Raw genomic sequence first — 21764 nt, 5'->3', positions numbered from 1 at the left:
TTATCTTGTGCCAGCTACATTAGTTACCACTTACGTATGTTGCGACCTGCTGTTGACCTTGTACTGTGGCTCTGAGACTGTTCTATGATTTCTTTTCCCTCCCACCCGGAACAGCACAGATAAGTTGTTATGCATCTTATTTTATTCTGCCTACTGGATTTCACAAAGATTTGTTTCTTGGTTCTTCTTTTCTTTTCCAAGAGCCTAAAGGTCCAACGCTGACCAGGTGTGCGATTAGCAGCAATGTCGGGACATACAGCATTAGTCCCAGAGCAGAACAGCAACCAGGAAAACAAAACTTCAAATATGCGAGTCTCAGAAAAAAAGTGCTGTAAGTATTTGTGACAGTCTTGGGAAAATAGATGTTGTGTCTTGCAATGAATTTCTCTTTGACTGACTACTTCTTTTTATAAACAGGTAAGTCAGTCATGCTTTATTCCTTCTAGCTCAGTGCAGTAGTACACAAATACAATTTAATCCTTAGTACAACCCTATAGACTTCAGTGGCATTACACCAGGAATGAATTTAGGCCTATCTAGAATCCTGAAATGAGCTGCACATGAGTGCAGGATCAGGATCTTTTTAATAAAATCATCCTAGCATGCACAACTTTTGTTTTTAAGTCTTTAACATAAACATCTTGAATTATTTTACTTTTTCTGACTCGATAGCTGAATTATGTCCCCCATGCAATCCTCAATACAACAGTGGTAGTGCTGGCTTCCCCCATGTCACCTCCCCAAAGTGCTTCAGCTCTGATCTGGAGGGTTGTTCCTTTTGTGCATCTCAATCAGTTCTTGACCTCTCTGTTGAGGCTGCCAACAAGGGGAACAATTGTGATGTGTTTTTATGATGTCCGCTTGGAACTGAGATCGCCAGAAATAATTTCATGTAGGCTCTCGAGTTTATAACTGTTTACAATTCTTGTTTGTATCACTTCTAATTATATTTGTTACATGTTTTGCTCTTCTGGACAAATGTTTACCTTTCGAGTTAATAATGTTTTGCAATTTAGCTGTTTAAAAAGGAACTCTATTTTAATGTAAATTAGAGTTTTAATGTAATCTCTGTTCCTGAAAGCCACCCACATGTACTAGGCAATAAGTAGCACAGCTGTACTGAACAGTGGTTTAAAATACCCCATCATGAAACGTTGTTTCATATTTCTGTCTAATGAGCTTCATCAGGCAATGATCTGGGCATGTTACATCTGTGAAAGAATCATAGAATCATAGAAGATTAGGGTTGGAAGAGACCTCAGGAGGTCTTCTAGTCCAATCCCCTGCTCTAAGCAGGACCAACACCAACTAAATCATCCCAGCCAGGGCTTTGTCAAGCTGGGCCTTAAAACCCCCTAAGGATGGAGATTCCACCACCTCCTTAGGTAACCCATTCCAGTGCTTCACCACCCTCCTAGTGAAATAGTGTTTCCTAATATCCAATCTAGACCTCCCTCACGGCAACTTGAGACCATTGCTTCTTGTTCTGTCATCTGCCACAACTGAGAACAGCCGAGCTCCATCCTCTTTGGAACCCCACTTCAAATAGTTGAAGGCTGCTATCAAATCCCGCCTCACTCTTCTCTTCTGCAGCCTAAATAACCCCAGTTCCCTCAGCCTCTCCTCATAAGTCATGTGCCCCAGCCCCTAATCATTTTTATTGCCCTCCGCTGGACTCTCCAGTTTGTCCACATCCTTTCTGTGGTGGGGGACCAAAACTGGATACAATACTCCAGATGTGGCCTCACTAGTGCCAAATAGAGGGGAATAATCACTTCCCTTGATCTGCTGGCAATGCTCCTACTAATACAGCCCAATATGCTGTTGTCCTTCTTGGCAACAAGGGCACACTGCTGATTCATATCCAGCTTCTCGTCCACTGTAATCCCCAGGTCCTTTTCTGCAGAACTGCTGCTTATCCAGTCCATCCCCAGCCTGTAACGATGCATGGGTTTCTTCCTTCCTAAATGCAGGACTCTGCACTTGTCCTTGTTGAACCTCATCAGATTTCTTGTGGCCCAGTCCTCCAATTTGTCTAGGTCACTCTGTACCCTATCCCTACCCATTTTCCCGATATGTTGAGTTGATGCCAAACCTAGTGTCTACCAATCTCCACTGAAGTCTTTTAACTCTCTTCCAATCTTCTGTTGACATAGGCCAGGAACAGATTTCAGCAAAGAATCCCAAAGGTATTTGCTCAGTAGGAAGGATGCACACACACAATACTATGATTAGGGCTGCATAATCACCGGAGGTCTGTTGTGATTTTTACTGCTTTCCAAGTATCTCTCCCCCATTGAATAGTTTAATTAGGGATTACTTTTTCTCCACATGTACTGGTTGCCCTGATGTAGATTACACTCATTTTGTTAATTCCTGCTTATATATCTAACCATTCTGGATCTCATAACACAGTGTCTTTACGGATTTTTCAAAACCTCTCAATCTAGGTCACTCTGGGAATTAAAATTTAACATCTTGTTTGCCTCTTCCTCCAGATTTTTTATAAAGCTATTTAAAGGGACATCATCAATTTAAAGGCTATGCTTGTGTTTAACAATATTTTACCTACAATTGTTGCAAATAATCCTTAAAATGACTATGACTGGAAGATACTGTGAGGAAAAATATTTATTTTTTTCCCATTTGTTTACTTTGTGCATTTGACAGCACTTGGTACAGATGGCTTCCCCAAACAATAGTTTCCCTGTTGTTTGTGTGGGTTTTTGTGCACTGCAACAAGTGAGAGAAGAACAGTTCTAATAACAGATAAGGATGGCTATAAAACTATAAAAAAAATTGGCATGGTGGTTTGGGGGCAGGTGTAGTGCACAGATATACCTTTAACAAAGTCTTTGCAACTGATTAGATTTGCAGCTGACAAAGCCCTGTCAGTATTCCAGTTAGATTTGCATTTTATCTTGTTTGGCGAAACCATCTCAACTGGCCATATGGACATTTTGTCCATTCCATGTTCCATTCAGTTTATATTTACTTGTTTTGATCAGTTTAATTATGGCAACACATACTCCCATATCCCTGTCTATAATCAGTGTCTTTCATATACGGTAGTTTTATAAAACTCAGTTTCACTTAATTAGTGGATTAGTTAATCTGTTGCTTTTGGGAAATTACATAACTTTTTTTTTTTAAATAAACAAGAAATTTTATGCAAAACCAATAATGGTAAAAAAAATCCTGCTTCTCAGCAACAGGCTAAACATTACTAATTTAGTTTCTCAGATCATTTATTGACTATGTTAAGGAAGGAAATTAGATTCCTGTCTGCTGTCAGTAGAGAAATATGATCTCTTTCATTAAAGAATTTTTTCCTATGTCCTTGACAGTTACTGCTTAATAGTTAAATATATTTAACTCTGGCTGACGTATTTTGGCTGACACATTAGTTACACATTATTTTCCCTGTTCCCGGTGGCTGATCAGTGGTTAACCTACTTCATTAGCTAAGCCTCGAGAGAGCCATGCTGTTGTCCGGTGATTGCTATTAATGTTTAATTGGATGGAAGGGCATGATAATGAATCAACTGTGTGTTTCATACAGTAAGTAACCTTTTGTGTGGCTGGTAGATGGGCAGAGGCAGTGAATTATGCCAGAGATGAATTTGGCTTCTGACTTGGTTTTGGTTCTAAGCTGTTTTAGTTAGTTTAATGATTTCGCCTCCTCCTCTTTGCAGCATGGGCTTCCTATATGACCAACTCCCCTACTTTGATTGTAATGATTGGCCTTCCTGCCCGGGGCAAGACTTATATGTCCAAGAAGTTAACACGCTACCTCAACTGGATTGGTGTGCCTACAAAAGGTCTGTACGGATTTTTTGTACATGGTAGTTTAAAGTGATGGATGGGTCATGGAGCTGGCAATGAGACGTTTGTTTTAATCCAGCCCAGGTTTGTAGTCACTGAAAGTTGTCATAACTTGGTAGCTACTTTATGGGGTGCTAGCTTCAGTGTTGTCCCCGATGAACAAGCGTCTACGGCATAAAACCTTATTGGCAGTGCCAGCAAAGAGACCTAAGATTCAATTATCCATAGCAACTGAATTCCACTTGAACCCTTAGAGGTGGTTTCTACAGGCAGATTGCCAAGGGTCAATATGTCAGGGAAGCTTAATTAGTGTTACTCAAGCTGTATGTATTCTGTGCTTAGAGAGGGAGCATCATCCCTGTGCAGAGAGCCAGCACAAAATCTGTGTGTTACTTACGTCCTCAAAGTAGGTCTTAAGTGCTTCATAGACCCTTGTGCTGGCCCTCTGCATGGGGGTGAATTTCAGTCAGACAGAGGCCTTTGGTTTCCAGGGCTGCCAAATTTGGTGTCTTTTCAGCTTGGAAAAAAGGAGACTAAGGGGGGATATGATAGAGGTATATAAAATCATGAGTGATGTGGAGAAAGTGAATAAAGAAAAGTTATTTACTTGTTGCCATAATATAAGAATTAGGGGCCACCAAATGAAATTAATGGCAGCAGGTTGAAAACAAATAAAAGGAAGTTCTTCTTCACACAGCGCACAGTCAACTTGTGGAACTCCTTACCTGAGGAGGTTGTGAAGGCTGGGACTATAACAGTGTTTAAAAGGGAACTGGATAAATTCATGGTGGCTAAGTCCATAAATGGCTATTAGCCAGGATGGGTAAGGAATGGTTTCCTTAGCCTCTGTTTGTCAGAGGGTGGAGATGGACAGCAGGAGAGAGATCACTTGATCATTACCTGTTAGGTTCACTCCCTCTGGGGCACCTGACATTGGCCACTGTTGGTAGACAGGATACTGGGCTAGATGGACCTTTGGTCTGACCCAGTACGGCCATTCTGATGTTCTTATGTTTTCTGAGAACTAAATTCTTCTTTAGCAAAGTGCATGAGATATTATAAAGCCCCTTCTGCTTGATTTGGGCCTCTTCTCCTTTCAGTGAGTGCATATAATCCTGCTTAATGGGCATAGGGATTGCACATGAACATACTGATAACTAGGAGAATAGTTATAAAAATGTGGATTAACTTGAGGAGATCTGGGAAAAGGTACACACAGAAAATCAGGGATTCTGAAATTCTTTGGTGCAGTTTAAGTGTTTCTGATTTCAGTCATAAGGAATTCTCGTGGTGTTTGTGGAAGTTAATTTGAAGTAAAATTGCTGGAAGATTTTAGTTGGAGGGATAGCTCATAAATTGCTGTAATCAAGATAAGGATGTGATTCTCCTCTTGGCTCACAGCTAGGTAACACATATTTGTGAAATGCTGCAAATCACACGTCTTTGTTTGTTTTTTGTGAAGTGTTTAATCTAGGAGTATATCGTCGTGAAGCAGTGCAGTCGTACAAGTCCTATGATTTTTTCAGGCATGATAACACAGAAGCCATGAAGATTCGGAAGTAAGTCTGTGTCAGAGGGTGCAACCCAACTTGAATGGTAGAGGAAAAAGTTCATGTCATTCTAAAGTCTGTGCAACTGGGTTTAGACTATGTCTCTGATTGTAGGAAGTGACATTTAATATCAATAGACAAATATGGGGTTAAATTCTGCCACCATTGCTTAGGTGGAGGAGGACTTTATTGCATCAGACCTCCCATTGATTTCAACAGAGACTACTCACAAAGTAAAGTGTTACATTGTGTGTGTAAAGATGGCAGATTTGGGCCTGCAGTGAATGTTTTGTGGAGTGGATTAATGATTTGTTCTACCTGAGGAAACTTCAGATTATTTTACAAGTTTTAAAAACTGCATTGGGGGCAGAATTGAATTTTGTGTAGACTAGTGCTCTTCAAAAATATATTTTTTTTTTCATTAAATCCTCATATTCCCACCTGCATTCTCCTCATTGCTGGCACTTTGAGAAGGAGGAAAAAAGGTAGTTGACCCTTGCCCAGTTGATGATACAGCTGTCTATACAGGTTTTGGGGTACTGGAAACTCCAAGAACATCTTTAAATGAATACCTGGAATTATATAGGGAGAAAGTAAACTAACCCTACCCGGTAATTTAATTTTGCAGACAGTGCAGGGGGAAATTTCCAAGCATGTGAACTTGCTTGTGGCTCTTACAAAAGAGAGAGATGTTGTTAAACTCTCTAGTAATTTGGACTTTTGTATGGTCTCCGGCATGCTTGATTTATACCATCTTATAGCCTCTACAATCTCTGTGTATTTCTCTATAGCTTCCAATAGGATAAAATATTTAGGGCTTCATCCTCCCATGAGTATTTGTGGCAAAACCCCCATTGATTATAATGGCAGCAGGATTATGTTTTTTCTGTAGCTATTGAGATCAAAGCTTAGTGGCTGATAATTTTTCTGAATTCTGCATTGCTCTGGAATTTGCTTCTGAATTCAGGTTACCTCTAGGTCAGTCTAAAAGTCATGCTGTTCCAGGGTTCTGCTTTGTTTTTGCACTTCTCCACCAGAATAAACAATTCCCAGCTTCAGACTCCAGATCACTTTTCGTATAGACATTTGCACACAGCAGGACACCAACACTGTAGTATGAATTCAAGGTGACAAGCAGACTTGTTCCATAAAATTCACATTTCAGGGCTGGGGGAAACACATATCTGTGTGCTTTGAAGGGTATCCTGTGCATGCCATTAAAACAGCTGCCCTAGAAGCTGGGTCTTCAGGATGGGCATGAGGCCTCCTGTTCATGAGTAGGTAACAAACTTCAGATCCTCTTTAGCAAGTTGGCAGAGATATAACTATCCCTCCAAGAAAGTGCCCTTTGGTCCTTGTTCAGGCATGTTTACAAGCTGCCGTGCTCTCTCACCCCCTTGACTGGAGCATAGATATGTTCTTTTAAGAAAAATTTATCCTTACAGATGATTGCCAAGGATGAAATCCTTGCTCCGCTGAAGTCCATGGCAAAACTCCCATTGACTTTCATGGGGTGGAGGGTAGAATTTCCCCCCAAGCGTACAGTTGTGGCTGTTTAATGATGAGACGTCTTGGGGAGAGATGTCAAATGATACTAAAACAATAAATCTAATAAAGGGGCTAACCCTGCTCCTACTGAAGTCAGAGGGAATCTGGACATTTACTTCCAGGGGTGCAGAATGGGGCCCAAGGGACAAAACTCAGATGATAAGAGAGGTATGTAAAACAAATAGAAAGCAGATGGATTAAAAAGTCCTTATTGTCCCATTTAGTGACCAGTTGGGAGACCTAGATTCAGCTTTGGCTCCCAGAATCTATCTTCCCTGGTGGGCATCGCATCTGTCCCCAAAGACTATGACTCCATAGAGGCCCATTTGTTCCTTTAAGGAGAGATGGCAACAGACTCCTGAGCTGGAAAGACAGAGTGCTCAGAACAGAGGCATGGAGGTGCAAAAGGGATTTAAACAGAGTTGGCTCTGTAACTTATCCCACTGTAAGCTTTGGAGTTGTGATTCATGAGGCTTGGAATCTGAACACTTTGCACTGTCTACAATGCTGCCAATTTCTCTCCTTACAGACAGTGTGCCTTGGTGGCTCTGGAAGATGTGAAAGCTTATGTCACAGAGGATGGCGGGCAGATAGCTGTAAGATAACACTTCATTATACCGAGTTTAAATCAAAAGAGTATTAAATCAAAGCCTGAGATATTCATCCAAACTCTTCTGGCAGCTTTAAAACCCGTAGCTAATGTTGTTGGGATTTTTTTTTTTCTGTTAGGTATTCGATGCAACCAACACGACTCGAGAGAGGAGGGACTTGATCTTAAATTTTGCTAAGGAGAATGCTTATAAGGTGACTTTCATTGATCTGGAATAACGACTGTAGGAGTGAATGCTTCCTTTGGGTGTATCCCATTGCCATTAGCGTCAGTGCATTGGATGGCAGATTTGGGCCCTTATTTTTGTACAGTGCTGTTGTAGTTTCAGGGTTTGTGTCATCATGTCCACCTCTGCAAAGCTGGTTTGAAATGCCGTTCTGGTGTTGTTTTTCATCCACTCTGTTCCGGTGTCAATGAATATTTAAAGTGCATGGTAGGTGCATGCACCCTTCTATGCATATGTCTGATTTGGGAAGTACCCTGTTTTAGTGAATTGGCTGTTGGGATATCCCAAACAAAATATTCTTCTCTCATCAGCCCTTATCTCTCTGGAGCCCAGAGAGTGTGAGGATGAGTGTGGCACACATTCCTAAATAGACAGATGATAGGAACCCACTGTGAGGGGCAAGGTTAGTTTCTCATAAAGCATATCTGGCTAAATCTATCCCTGGGGTAACCCTGCTGACTTCATTTGTGGCTATACTGGGAATTAATATGGCCTATGTACATTACTCTAGAGGCTCTTAATTCTACTAAACATGCTTCATTGTCTCTTCTCTAGGTGTTTTTTGTGGAGTCTGTCTGTGATGATCCAGAAGTCATTGCTGCCAATATCCTGGTGGGTGCTGAATGTTCATAGGTGCAGTCTGTAGCAGCCTTCTCCAGGAGACTTGATGTTTGTCAGGGAAGGTCACAGACTATTATAGTGGCTCACAGTAAATGCTGAGATTCATTATTATTAGAGAGCTCTACAGTAAAGTTAAATTTAATGCACAGAACTCAGGGGATTCTGGGTTTAAAGGCTTTTACTCTCTCTCATTCTGTTGTACCTGCCTGTGGGCAGGTGATTCTGTGAAGTCGTACTGAGTGTTCTACACTGAGGTGTCTGTTTAGGTCTGGGGTTAATCTCTGTTACACCCATGTAAATTCAGAATAACCTAGTCGGAGTAAGATGAGTCACTCTGGATTTATGCTGTCCTAAGACAGATCAGAGTCTGGCTCAAAGACTGAGTTCTAACTTTCATTCTGATTTTCCTTTCTGCAGTCATGAATGGCATCCTCGGTTAAACTCACCCAATATGCTCTTACCCTGCTTTAGTGCAGCTTATGCCAGGATCAGAAAAACTGGGCTTTGTTATCTCACTAGGCAGAAAGAGATTGAAACTGAACTGCTTCTAATAAGTGTAACTCTGCAGTTCTTATTCTGGTGCAGTGCTATCCCTGTGTAAACTACCTGGGGTGGGGTGCCCTTTGCAATAGTGTATGCAGTTCTGATAGCCTTGTTCTGATGTTTCAGTTCTGAAATAAGTGGTTAATATTTGCAGATGCATGGCAACCAAGACAGATGGGTTATATATGTGGGAACTTGGAAACCAAACTAAAGCCATGAAGCATTTTATCTCGGAGCTTGATTTTATTTTCATGGAAAGATCTGCAGTAAGTGGTTTGTGTGGAGAGGGAAAAGTCAAGCCATCTGTCTCTGTCCCCTGACCAAATGCCACCCTGTGACATTTGGAAGTGTTCTTTGTTTCCTCTCCAGGAGCAGGTTCTTCACAGGGCAGATGGGAAGGGGAAAAGCAAACAGCGTTTGCTTGTTTGTTTGTTTGAAAATTGAAGAATAATGTCACTTATTCTGATTTATAGACAGTTTGCTTAACTTTTCTTAAATCTCTCTCTCTTGTTCAGGAAGTGAAGGTCTCCAGCCCTGACTACCCAGAGAGAAATCGAGAGTGTGTGATGGATGATTTCCTGAAGAGGATAGAGTGCTATAAAGTCACATATCAGCCCCTTGATCCAGATAGTTATGACCAGTAAGAGGCAAGATTAGGAGCATGTTACATACTGGATATGCTGTGGATTCAGACACATGGGCTGCTTTCTTTTGCCAGTTTTGTTCCCTAACCTAACATGCTGCAGTCCCTATGCTAGTGAAACGCTCATTGACTTTGCAATATGGGAGATTTGCTTGTGTAAAGCGTGCAGGATTATGTCCAACATGATTTGCAAGGATTTCTCTCTAGTGTATAAAACAGGAATGTTTAAATAGAAAATTACACTACAATGTAATAGACATATTGGAGCATGAGCTTTCGTGGGTGAATACCCATTTCGTCGGATGCATCTGACGAAGTTGGTATTCACCCACGAAAGCTCATGCTTCAATACATTTGTTAGTCTATAAGGTGCCACAGAACTCTTTGCTGCTTTTACAGATCCAGACTAACACGGCTAACCCTAAAAGCAGCAGAGAATCCTGTGGCACCTTATAGGCTAACCCTCTGATACGTTGTAATAGTCTGTCTTTTCTCTCTAAGAGTTTTCTAAGGCACCTCAATGCCAAGTGGTAGCAGCAGTATCAGTATTACAAGAATACACACATATTTTGCTTTAAAGATGCTGACGAGCATCCTTGTTTTGTGTTGACCGTAGAGATCTTTCCTTCATTAAAGTGATCAATGTGGGACAGCGGTTCCTGGTAAACCGTGTCCGGGATTACATCCAGAGTAAAATCGTCTATTACCTAATGAACATTCATGTCCAGCCGCGCACCATCTACCTTTGCCGGCATGGCGAGAGTGAGTTTAACCTTGTTGGCAAGATCGGTGGGGATTCTGGCCTGTCACCACGTGGGAAGCAGGTATGTTCTTGGCAGTGTCAGGATTGACATCCTTTTAAAGTGTGTCAGTATAATAGGGACCTGGATTTAGGTCAGATTGTCTGCTGGTGTAAATGGGCTCAGTTCCATGGACTTCAACAGAGTTTTGTTCATTTATGCCAGACGAGAAATTGGCCTGCATCTGACTGTCAGGGATGTGTGATTTCTCTTTGGCCTGGAGTTGAAGTCCCCACATTCATCTTCAGCTGTCACTCTCCCTGCCCCCCTGTAGCAATGCTCCCGGCCAGTGAGGGGTGTTCATCCTGCAAAGGATTCATTCTTTACTGCGCAAACAAGAATGAGCGTACGTTTTTATTGTTTTGCCAACGTGCCAGTTAGACTGTAAAGCTGACATGTAATAGACTAGATTTGCCAATATGAGAAATGTTACTGCCAACATTGGGATGCAGTTTAATCAGGATAACTCCTCGTTAATGAATCCAGAGAGTGCTAGTTTACTAATTTTAATACTAGGTTCTTTGCTGGTCTACTTTTATCTTAGACAGTATTTCTGAGATCAGGACATTTTGTTATTCTTAACCAATCAGCAGTTTCTTAATTCACCTAGAACCTCATTGGTATATAAACAACAGTTGATTGATCAAGGCGGGGCAGCTCTAGCTTTTTTGCCGCCCCAAGCACGGCAATCAGGCAGCCTTCGGCGGCTTGCCTGTGAGGGTCCGCCGGTCCCTCGGCTTGCCGCTGAATCCACAGGACCGCCAGACTTCCTGCAGGAGCGCCACCGAAGGCTGCCTGAGTGCTGCCCTCGCAGGGTTCAAGTGCAGATACAACAGATCTTCTAGGCGTATGCTGAATGCAAAATACACATGCAGTCTTCTGTGTGAGTAACAAGACCCAGCAACTAGTTGTTGGGCTCCAGCAACTATTCCGAGGAACAAAACAAATCACCCTAAATCTTATTACATTTACTGATTGTCACCAGTTTTAAGTTCTTTAGTATCTCTAATGCATTTATCACCCTTCAGGTAATTCTCTCAAAGAATAAGGCTACCCCTGCCTTAGAGTACTCTCTCTTATGAATTTGGTCCGTGCTATTTCTTGTGTTTGGTTTGATAGGAACTAGTTTGAAACATCAAAAGCAATTGCTTACATTTCTTTTTTTGAAGTTCAGAGGGCAGTGTGCTTGGATTTACAAAGGAGAAACACATATATAGCATTACTTAGTTAAAATCCACAGTTTGGTTACTTGGTAGTGTGACAGGCTGTCCACCCCTCACAGTGTCTGAACAGGTAAAATAGGCCAATTAACCTTATAGGCTACACCTGGAGGAGAGCCAGGGACTGATGAGGCCTAATGGCTGATGAAGCCTCACTGGAGGAGAAGCTGGGTAGGGAATCTAAAGAAAGGAAATTTGTATTTGTAAGGGAGAGCTTGCAGTCACTTGTTGGAAGCAGAGAAGTAGGGAAGAGGAAACTGGGGGGCGAGAGGGAACTGGACAACAAGCCCTGGGATGCTAACCCTGGGAAAAGACCGCCCCAGCTCAGTGAAAAAGAGTGAGGATGGGTCAGAGCCAGGGCCAGCTCTAGCCATTTCATCGCCCCAAGCATGGCGGCACGCCGCGGGGGGCGTTCTGCCGCTTGCCAGTCCCGCGGCTCCGGTGGACCTGCCACAGGTGTTTCTGCGGGCGGTCAGCCGGTCCCACGGCTCCGGTGGACCTGCCGCAGGCGTTTCTGCGGGAGGTTCACCGGAGCCGCCTGCAGCCCTCCCGGCAACCAGCAGAGCGCCCCCTGCGGCATGCTGCCCCAAGCACGCGCTTGGCGCGCTGGGGCCTGGAGCCGGCCCTGGTCAGAGTGAACTATTGAGAGAAAAGGAATATAGTGAGTGGAGGCGGGGCCTCAGGGAAGGGGCGGGGCCTCAGGGAAGGGCAGGGCTAGGGTGTTTGGTTTTGTGCGACTAGAAAGTTGGCAACCCAAGATGCACTGTGGATGAGGGTGAGCTGAGGGTTTGCACCTGTGGCTAGGGTCCAGGGCCAGAGCTCAAAGCCTCACGACTGGAGTCTGCTACCCACCACTTCAGGGCTGAGGCCTGAAATTTGAGACCCACTGCTCCCAGGAAGGTGGGGAACTCACTGGCTGCCTGCTCCTCTGGCGTTTGTGGATCCTCAGGGGGGCAGGGCCCACGCCCTGTTGGTTCCCTCCCCTGGCGCCCCGCCAGTCACTGCCCAGGAGGCTGCGGCTATAAGAAAAGCCTCTGGTGGCCACATCTGAGAAACGGTGCAGTTTCTATTGACCACTTGAATGAGAGCTGAAAGCCATTCGGCTCCATTGTTTCCACTGATATCCAGCAGATGGTGCTGGCGTATAACAAATTTCTTCAATTCCTAGTAGACTTCAAGGTTTCATTCATTTCAAATATTTTTTATCTGTTTTTTTTTCTGTATTATCTATACTGCGAATTGGAATCTCTGCTCAGTTTCAAAGTTATACCTTGGTTAGCTGCTTATATCTTTCAGTGAGACAAGGTGGGTGAGGTAATATCTCTTATTGGACCAACTTCAGTTGATGAGAGAGACCAGCTTTGAGCTTACACAGAGCTCTTCTTCAGGTCCTAGCCTGTAGCTCACAAGCTTGTCTCTCTCACCAACAGAAGTTGTTCCAATAAAAAATATTCCCTCACTCACCTTGTCTATCGAATATCCTGGGACCAGCAACACTGCATATATCTTTCAATGTTGTTTTTCCTTTTAGTGTCATACAATTCATACCACTTAATGCAGCAATTATTTAGAAAGAAAGCGAACAAAATCTCTTTACAGCTCATGTAAATTTAGTGGACTTAGTCCATACATTCTTTGATTATATCGAATACCTTTTATTTCACATCTTTCAGGGCTTGTAGTGGAACAAGAAACATTATTTTAAAAAGACAGACAGGGTAATCAGATCTAGAGAGATGGTACCTTTAATTCATAAAGCAGATAAATGTGCAGTTTCTAATTTGGGATAAAAATTGTTGGTTTGAATTTCTTGGGGTATCAGAAAGCTTGACCTATATATGTTATTCATATTTCTATAGGTGACCTAGCAAGCATTCTTAACTGGTATAACTCTGTTTCTACACACAGCTCTGGTTCTTTATAGGAAGCAGTAGAGTACTCTGCACAGGAAAACAAGAAATTCTTGTCTGTCATCTGGTAGAGGCTCTCTTTAGCTAGACCAAGAGAGATGGAAGTCTCGTCCACAAGCAAATCATGGGAGTCTTTGATTTGAGAGTCTAGCAATAGCTGGAAGACTCCTTAACAAGCATTGGAGCTTTCCTTTCCTGAGGAAAGTGTATTTCAGCTCTAGGTTAACTGATGCTTCCCAGACAAGATGTCCTATACATTTGGATGGGCAGATTGATTCCCATTGTCTTTAGTCCTGAGAGGAAGCTAAAGCTGGGAGCCCACATGCAGTGATTAGTTGTAATCCTAGTTGCTGTGTTTAGCTTCCAGATTAAAAGGGGCGTGAGAGGGAGCTATGGTAACTTATTCGCAACATGTATTCAAGGCATGTTTGACATCTATACCGTTCACAACTGTGAACATATTAACTCTAGACCCAGAGTGGCAGAAATTGGCTCTGGATGGCATCAGTTAATGCCAGTCTGGTGAGAAGTTTATTTAGCATGTTCTTTCATAATGAAGAGTGAATTCACAATGGTTACTTTTCTCATCTCCCAACTTGCTTCAATTTCTCCAGTTCGCTCAAGCCCTTAAAAAATTCATTGCTGAGCAGGAGATTGTGGATTTGAAGGTTTGGACGAGCCAGCTGAAGAGAACCATCCAGACAGCTGAGTTCTTAGGGGTCCCCTATGAGCAGTGGAAGATTCTGAATGAGCTCGATGCTGTGAGTACAGTGGGGAAATGATCCAAAACTATACACTGAACTTCTGGGGGCTTGTAAATAAGAACAGTGAACATGAAATAAAGTCTTTCCCCTCTCATCTAAACATTTTCTGAGCATTAATTACGCTTCACAACACTATGTGTTTATATTGCACCCCTCACCTCTGTGAACTATGGGACTGCTTGGTGTAAAATTGAAAATGCTGATGGATTTTTACCTGTCTAAGTTTCCCAATGCTCTTTACAGCACATACCATTAAAAACTCAATATTCAAGGTCCCATGTACTTGCAACAACCAGCTACAGCACAACTGGCATATGTTGGGCTTTCAGTGGTTCCCACTGTAATTCTTTCATGCAAATAAGCTGTAAAGATAATAACTTGGAAGTAAATATTTGTTTTCGTTATTTGCAGATTTAAAAACCAACAAACCAAAACCACAGCCATAGAACATAAAGGTTTGGGTTTAAAATTCAAACTAGCAAACACATTGCAGTTATTGGGGGGTGTGGGGGAGACTTTTGCTCCTTTGCGGAGGTCATTTCTGTTGTATTCATAAATTCCAAAGCCAGAAAGGGACCATTGTGATCACCTGGTCTGATATCTCATGTAATACAGGCCAGAAAAACCTCTCTCAAGAAATTAGTTTCCACAGTGCAAAGGTTGAGTCTCCTGTTCATCCAACTGATCTTGCCTGCCTGCATCTATATAATGAGGATGTTAATGCTTGCCTACCTCTCAGGAGGGGTGGGAGGCTTAAGGAATCAATGTTTGCAAGCCCACTCCATGGTTGTCAGGTGTAAAGTGCTGTGTTAGAATTACTCCTGTCTGTTACGAAATGTAAAACACTCGCCACATAGGCATAGAATCTTCTGTGTTCAGTCCTTTCCCCCCAGTACTTAAATCTATTGAAATGAATTCCCTTCTAACAAACTCCTCTTCCACCAGGGAGTGTGTGAAGAGATGACATATGAAGAGATTGAAACTCAGTACCCAGATGAGTTTGCTCTGAGGGATCAAGAGAAATATCTTTATCGTTATCCTGGAGGAGAAGTGAGTAGGTTTAAAATAATAGTGTAGCTGAGTATGTGTAGGTAGGAAAGAAGGGAATAATTAAAACGAAGTTAGATTTATGTGGGAAATGGCAATAGACCTAATGGTAGTATCCCAAATTTAGCTGTAATACAGTGGGTTACTGATCAGTGACTATTTCCTTTATGGTGCCATGCAAGTGATACATTTTACAAATATGATCAAGTGTATTATTTCCTTGGGGCTGTGTGCAGACATAAGGGTCCTTCTGCGTGGAGCTCATTGCAGGGAGAGAGCCATAGACATGATTATTTAATTTAGTTTATTACTTAGTTTTATTTACATCTGTTGAAAATGTTGCTCGAAATCTGACTATCTCCACAAATTTAGGGGCCAGTTACCAATCCAAAAATATATCTTGCCCCCCCCCCCCACCAGTGCTATCAGTTCTTCTATATCTTCCATATTTTAAGATTTTTAACCTGTGTTTTGATTCATGTAAAGCAATTTTAAGCCCTGCTCTTGGTTCTGGCATCTCCGCATGCTTGTGAAACCCCTAAACATCCTTATGCTGTTGAATCTTTCCCTTGATTTCCAGTCGTACCAAGACTTGGTCCAGCGTTTGGAGGCTGTGATTATGGAGCTGGAGCGTCAGGGCAATGTTCTGGTTATTGCTCACCAGGCTGTTATGCGGTGCCTGTTGGCCTACTTCCTTGACAAGAGCGCAGGTGTGAAAGTAAATTCACTGTGTTAGGTTGGGGTTTGCCAGTTACATAACAGAGCTTCTGGAAGGGAGACTTGCATTATTCATTTAATTTAAAAAAAAACAGAACTTTTTGGGAAAAAAAAATTCGGTAATATAGTACCTTACAATTCTCCAGCCTCTTTTAGCCCAGAGTATCTGTAAGTGCTTCACAAACAGTTCTCCTTGCAGTGCCATGGAAATGCAGCCACTTCGGGTGTGTGAGTTTAGGAAGGTTAGTCTGGATTGGCCCCGTTATTGGGACTTGAGAGATGTGGGTTTCAGTTCCTGTCTCTGCCATAGATACTTCTATGACATTGGGCAAGTCACTTAATCAATTCCATGCTTCAGTTTCCTATCTGGAAATGGGGGGTGATACCACTTTACCTGATGGGTGCGAGGAGGATAAAATCCATTAATGATTGTGAAGTGCTCAGATACAGCTGTGATGAGGGTCATGTAAGTACTTACAGAGAAAGCATCACCCAGCCAATTTCTGGACAGCAGTGGGGCTAAATGGCACAGAGAAGGGAAATTATGTCCAAGGACACGGAATTGAACTCTTAAACTCCTGAAGTGTTTGCCACGATCTTTAAGATCCACCAGACAGATACCCTTAGAGACCTGTGGCTGCAAGAAGCTATGTCTACGCTGCAATTAGACACCCATGACTGGCCCATGCCAGCTGACTCGGGCTCGCGGGGATACGGCTAAGAAACTCTTTAACTGCAGTGTAGACGTTGCAGCCCAAGCCCAAACGTCCACACTGCAGTGAAACAGCCCCTTAGCCCGAGTCCTGTGAGCCCACGTCAGCTGGCACCGTGTAGACATTGGAGTATAGACATACCCTAAGTGGGTGGGTCTCTGAGGAATTTTGCTATAAGCCTCTGTTTTCAGGGATGTCTGTATCTGCTATTGAAAGCTACTTCCACTGTGTGGAAGGTTAGGAACAAAACAAAACAAAATCCCGATCTAAGTACGAAACCTGTCTATTGGGACTGTTGCTGGCCATGTGGGAGGGACCTTGGGAGGAATCCTGGCCCCACTGAAATCAGTGGTAAAACTCCCATTGATTTCAGTGGAGCTGGGATTTAAGCCCTTAGGTTCAGCTCCTGGTCTCTTGGTCCCTAAGCTGGCAGGCAGGGACTGACGCTTGCGAAGGCAGTGTGGTCAGAACTTGTGGTGGGGGGAACTCTCCTGGCAGACTGAGTAGCAGCAGTAATGTGCCCTTAGATGGAATTACTGGACCTGTGACTTGGTGGCTCAAGGAGGGGAAGAGTTGAAGCAGGAGGGAAGTGCACAAAGTTGATTCTAGGGTATCCCTCAGGACTGCAGCAGTAGACTCCAGGAGAGATAAGGGGATGTCAAATAAATTATGAGGCGATTACCTTCTGCATCAGCTTTTCAGAAAACAAAGGTCCTGATCCTTCAAAGACTTACACACACATTTTAACGTTAAACAAGTGAGCCATCCTCTTGAACCCCATGGGACTTCTCATGTGCTTAAAGCTAAGCGTGTGTGTAAGTCCTTGCAAGATCCAGGCCAAATTGAGGAACCACAAAATTCCTGCATAGCTCCAAACTGTGCCCAATACATGCTGTGTTTAACTTCTTCTTCTCTGGTTTCAGACGAGTTGCCATATCTGAAGTGCCCCCTTCACACCATATTCAAGCTCACACCAGTTGCTTATGGTACATATTTCTCTTTTTCTCACTTAGCTGCATGTTTGTGAATTTGCTGGGCAATTTGATATCAAAATATACATGCAAAATTATGTCCTGTTAAACATTTAAATGCTACATTTATTATAATAATTAAAAGAAAATAAGGGGGAGGCAAAATGAGCGAGAACGTTATATATATATATATATAAAATGAGTAACAACCAGTTTCTTCTAAAGGAGACCCATTATCTCTGGATTATATTTATTGACCAGGAAACTGGTTTTTCCCTCCAGACTTTAACTCGTACCTGGGAATGAACTGAACTTGAACTAGTTTTCATGTCAATAAGTGTAATCCGTACAGCATGTATCTTTGTGTGAAGGCTGCCCTTGTTTACTAGCTCCACTTCAGCAGCAAAATCTACAGAGAAAGTAATTACAATGTGTATCACACACACACGTAGAATCAGTGATTAATATTAAATTTAAAGTACTGTGTATATATATACAGGTTCTTTACAAAAGAAGAAACTGAATTATTTATTGTCTCTGCAAATATCTGAGTCCAGTTGCCAGTAATTTAACTGAGAATAATTGATTTTAAAAGAAAATCTAGTTCCTCTTTTGAAGTTTCTCTTTTCATTTGGTGAAGGGTGTAAAGTGGAAACGATCACCTTGAATGTTGAAGCAGTGAATACCCATCGAGACAAGCCTTCTGGGAGTACTGTAAGTCTTTACTGAAAATCCCTGCCCTTGATTCAGAATTGGCAAATTACATAACTAGAGCCTGCATCAAAGATAATATTGCAAATCTGAACAGTCACTATGGAGTGCCTGCTAGAAATTTTGCATTCATTTCAGCCGTCACAAAAACTGCTTTTGAAGTATTGCCCCTATAAGGATAATTAACTTCTTTGAGCTCAACTATTGCAGGTTTAAATTTTCCAGATATTTAGTTTGTTGTTTCCAAACATGAATGGGAGAGAGTTTATTTTAAAATCTATTTCAATAACCATATTAGGACAACTGAATGCAAAGTTTATCAATACAGCCTTTTTAAGCTTTAGGGTGATCATCCCGATGTGTAATGATGCATTTCCCCATTGTTATTGCTATGATCTGTCTTTTTAAGATGCTCGTTCTATAATTCTTTAATGTGAGCTCTTGCTCATATTTCTAAAGTTATAAATAGCATTGGACAAAAATCATAAATAAACTTCTTGGTTGGCTTTAACTCTGGTTCACAAGATCTAAAAAGTGGTGGAAACGTCAAGGTCAGTGCTATAACTGGTCTGCCTGGAAAGCTAAACCTTCAAGGCACCATCAGTGCATTTGTTCTATTGCTGTTGATCCAGATATGTGTAATTATCTGAGGCAACTAGAAAGGTCTTTTGTACCCTGGTCTCTTCATACTGATACTCTTAAATTTAGTAAAGACACATCTATGTATTCTGTACAAATAAGGACATTCAGACACGGAAATTTAGGCACACATAGTGGGGAATGACTCTTTAGGACTACAAGGTGAATATGAACACCGACCTTAGCCATCAGTATGTTAGGGAACAGAAGATTGTGGCAACGTGAGAGCCAAATTCAGCCCTGGTGTGGGCAGTTGCACCTCTGCTGAAATGCAGATGTTGGAACAGCAGTTAAACTCTTCCCTAGGCTTCAGAGCCCAAGCTCTAGCCTCAGCCATAGCTCCAAAGTGCTGTCTGTACAGCTATTTTTAGAGTGCTAGCATGAGCCCCGCTATCCCACATCTGTCGACCTAGGCTAGGAAGCTCCCTTCCACGGGTTATGTAAGCACGCCACAAGACCCACATTCAGCATCCTACCCTTGTTCAGCAAAGCACTTAACCACACGCTTAAATTATCTGCTGAATTGAGGCCTTACGGCCAAGTTTTCAAAGGTTGCATCAGTTATTGAGTGTCCACCTTTACACGCTGACACAGGGCTTGGTAGTTCAGAGGTGCTGATCATTTGCAACTGCTAGGGTCCAGGTGTTCGCCATCTTTTAACAATCAGGCTCCGCGTGTTCACGTTGAGCACTCAAAAACTGCAGCACTTATTGTTGAAGGACATCTGCTAAACCCTGCTGGGTTAGACTGGTGTATATTGGAAGTGATTCCATTACATTTAGACACACTTTTGAGAACTTGGACCTTTATCTCTCTGTGCTTTGCAAAGTGTATGTAAAGTGCTGTGAAGATGATTGTCATTAATACCTATTTCTAATCTTGCTGAATTTTTTGTGGCATCTAAATTGTCTTATTGAACTACGGGATGACAAGAAAATAATAGATTGACAAATTCGGAATTTGTAGACGGGCAGAAAGTTTTGAATGTGTCTTGCAAAGGCAACACCTGCATTGAAATGGCCACTCTGAGGAGATTCAGCAAGATTTCAGCGGCTAGTTCAATTTTGGTATTTTATAATTTGTACTCAAATTGTGCTAGCACTGATACCTTGTTCCTGTGTGATACTCAGCACTGCCTCCATGAAAACAGTAGGAGCTGTTACTATTTGATTCTTTGCTTTCTTGGCAAGATGCAGCAGGTCTGAAAATAAATCCAAGTGCTTGGAGAAATTTTACTATCAATAATTTTTTTATCTGCATCCTGTTTAAAAAAATCTTGAACCCACAGAGATAAGGGAAATAAAGCTGTTACAGTGCAGTGACAAGAGTGCATTTTAACAGCAGCTACTGGACGAAAGCAGTATCTCAGCTGTTCTGTGTGCAGTGGGGCTAAGGTAAAGGGAATGGTTAGAAATGGATAACTTTGAAGAAGGTGACAGGTGAAATTTGATAGTTGAGGGGCCTGATTCTGTAGCCACCCAGAAGTTTAAATTTACTCCTATGCAGAGGGCTAGCACAAGACCTACGCACCTTGTGAATTCTCAAAATAGGACTTCAGTGGTGCATACAGTTTGTGCTGGTCCTCTGCACAGAGGAATTTTTCCATTGACTTCCATGGGCTTTGCATTAGGCCTCAATTGGTTTGAATAGGAGGTCTGCCTGCAGAGCAGAAGCAGGATTAGGCTTCTGATTATGGCAAGTGGAAAGTGGCTCTGGCATCAGGAATATCTTGGCATGAACTTTGATTTCAGGGTACATCTACACTACAGGATTATTCTGATTTTATATAAACCGGTTTTGTAAAACAGATTGTATAGAGTCGAGTGCACGCGGCTACACAAAGCACAATAATTCGGCGGTGTGCGTCCATGTACCGAGGCTAGCATCGATTTATGGAGCGTTGCACTGTGGGTAGCTATCCCATAGTTCCCGCAATCTCCCCTGCCCCTTGGAATTCTGGGTTGAGATCCCAATGCATGATGGTGCAAAAACAGTGTCTCGGGTGATTCTGGGTAAATGTCATCACTCATTCCTTCCTCCGTGAAGCAACAGCAGACAATCATTTCGCGCCCTTTTTCACTGGATTGCCCTGGCAGACGCCATAGCATGGCAACCATGGAGCCTGTTTTGCGTTTTGTCACTGTCACCGTATGTGTACTGGATGCTGCTGACAGAGGCGGTACTACAGTGCTACACAACAGCATTCATTTGCCTTTGCAAGGTAGCAGAGACGGTTACCATCTCTAATGTACCGTCTGCCATGCCATTGAAAACTGGCGATGAGATGTCAGTTATCAGTCATTCTGTACCATCTGCTGCTGTCATGGGTGCTCCTGGTTGGCCTTCGCTGAGGTCGGCTGGGGGCGCAAAGACAAAAATGGGAGTGACTCCCTGGGTCATTCCCTCCTTTATGTTTTATCTAAAAATAGAGTGAGTCTTGCCTAGAATATGGGACAAGAGTACTAGAGAACCAGTGTACTAGAAAACCAGAGAGCACAGCCGCTCCATGTCAGATCCCGCAGAAATGATGAGCTGCATGTCATTAACGGGGGGTGCCTGTGCAACAACCCCACCCCTTGCTTCCCTCCTCCCCCAATCCTCCTGGGCTACTGTTGCAGTGTCCCCTCATTTGTGTGATGAAGTAATAAAGAATGCAGGAATAAGAAACACTGACTTTTTAGTAAGATTAAATGAGGGGGAGGCAGC

At 42.5% G+C, this 21764-nt stretch overlaps 1 protein-coding gene across 10 annotated transcripts in view; it reads left to right on the top strand.

Annotated features, from left to right (window-relative positions):
- PFKFB2 (6-phosphofructo-2-kinase/fructose-2,6-biphosphatase 2) overlaps positions 1-21764 on the top strand; it is a 129158-nt gene that overhangs the window by 87650 nt on the left and 19744 nt on the right. For 9 of the 10 annotated variants that reach the window (XM_032792566.2, XM_075064840.1, XM_075064838.1 and 6 more), the window contains 13 exons: positions 202-331; positions 3696-3821; positions 5288-5384; positions 7453-7519; positions 7653-7727; positions 8315-8371; positions 9439-9563; positions 10183-10390; positions 14111-14257; positions 15206-15310; positions 15888-16017; positions 17661-17723; positions 18349-18422. In XM_032792566.2, the coding sequence (XP_032648457.1) occupies positions 244-331; positions 3696-3821; positions 5288-5384; positions 7453-7519; positions 7653-7727; positions 8315-8371; positions 9439-9563; positions 10183-10390; positions 14111-14257; positions 15206-15310; positions 15888-16017; positions 17661-17723; positions 18349-18422 (1362 nt within the window). In that variant the 5' untranslated portion in view covers positions 202-243. Of the gene's footprint in view, positions 1-201; positions 332-3485; positions 3562-3695; positions 3822-5287; positions 5385-7452; positions 7520-7652; positions 7728-8314; positions 8372-9438; positions 9564-10182; positions 10391-14110; positions 14258-15205; positions 15311-15887; positions 16018-17660; positions 17724-18348; positions 18423-21764 lie in introns of those variants that run through there. The other variant, XM_075064839.1, reaches the window with a different exon arrangement.

This window comes from Chelonoidis abingdonii, chromosome 4 (genome assembly GCF_003597395.2).
Source record: "Chelonoidis abingdonii isolate Lonesome George chromosome 4, CheloAbing_2.0, whole genome shotgun sequence".
In the NCBI taxonomy this organism is placed as follows: domain Eukaryota; kingdom Metazoa; phylum Chordata; order Testudines; family Testudinidae; genus Chelonoidis; species Chelonoidis abingdonii.
Note: the sequence above shows the minus strand (reverse complement) of the source record. Positions and strands in the feature narration are given on the sequence as shown.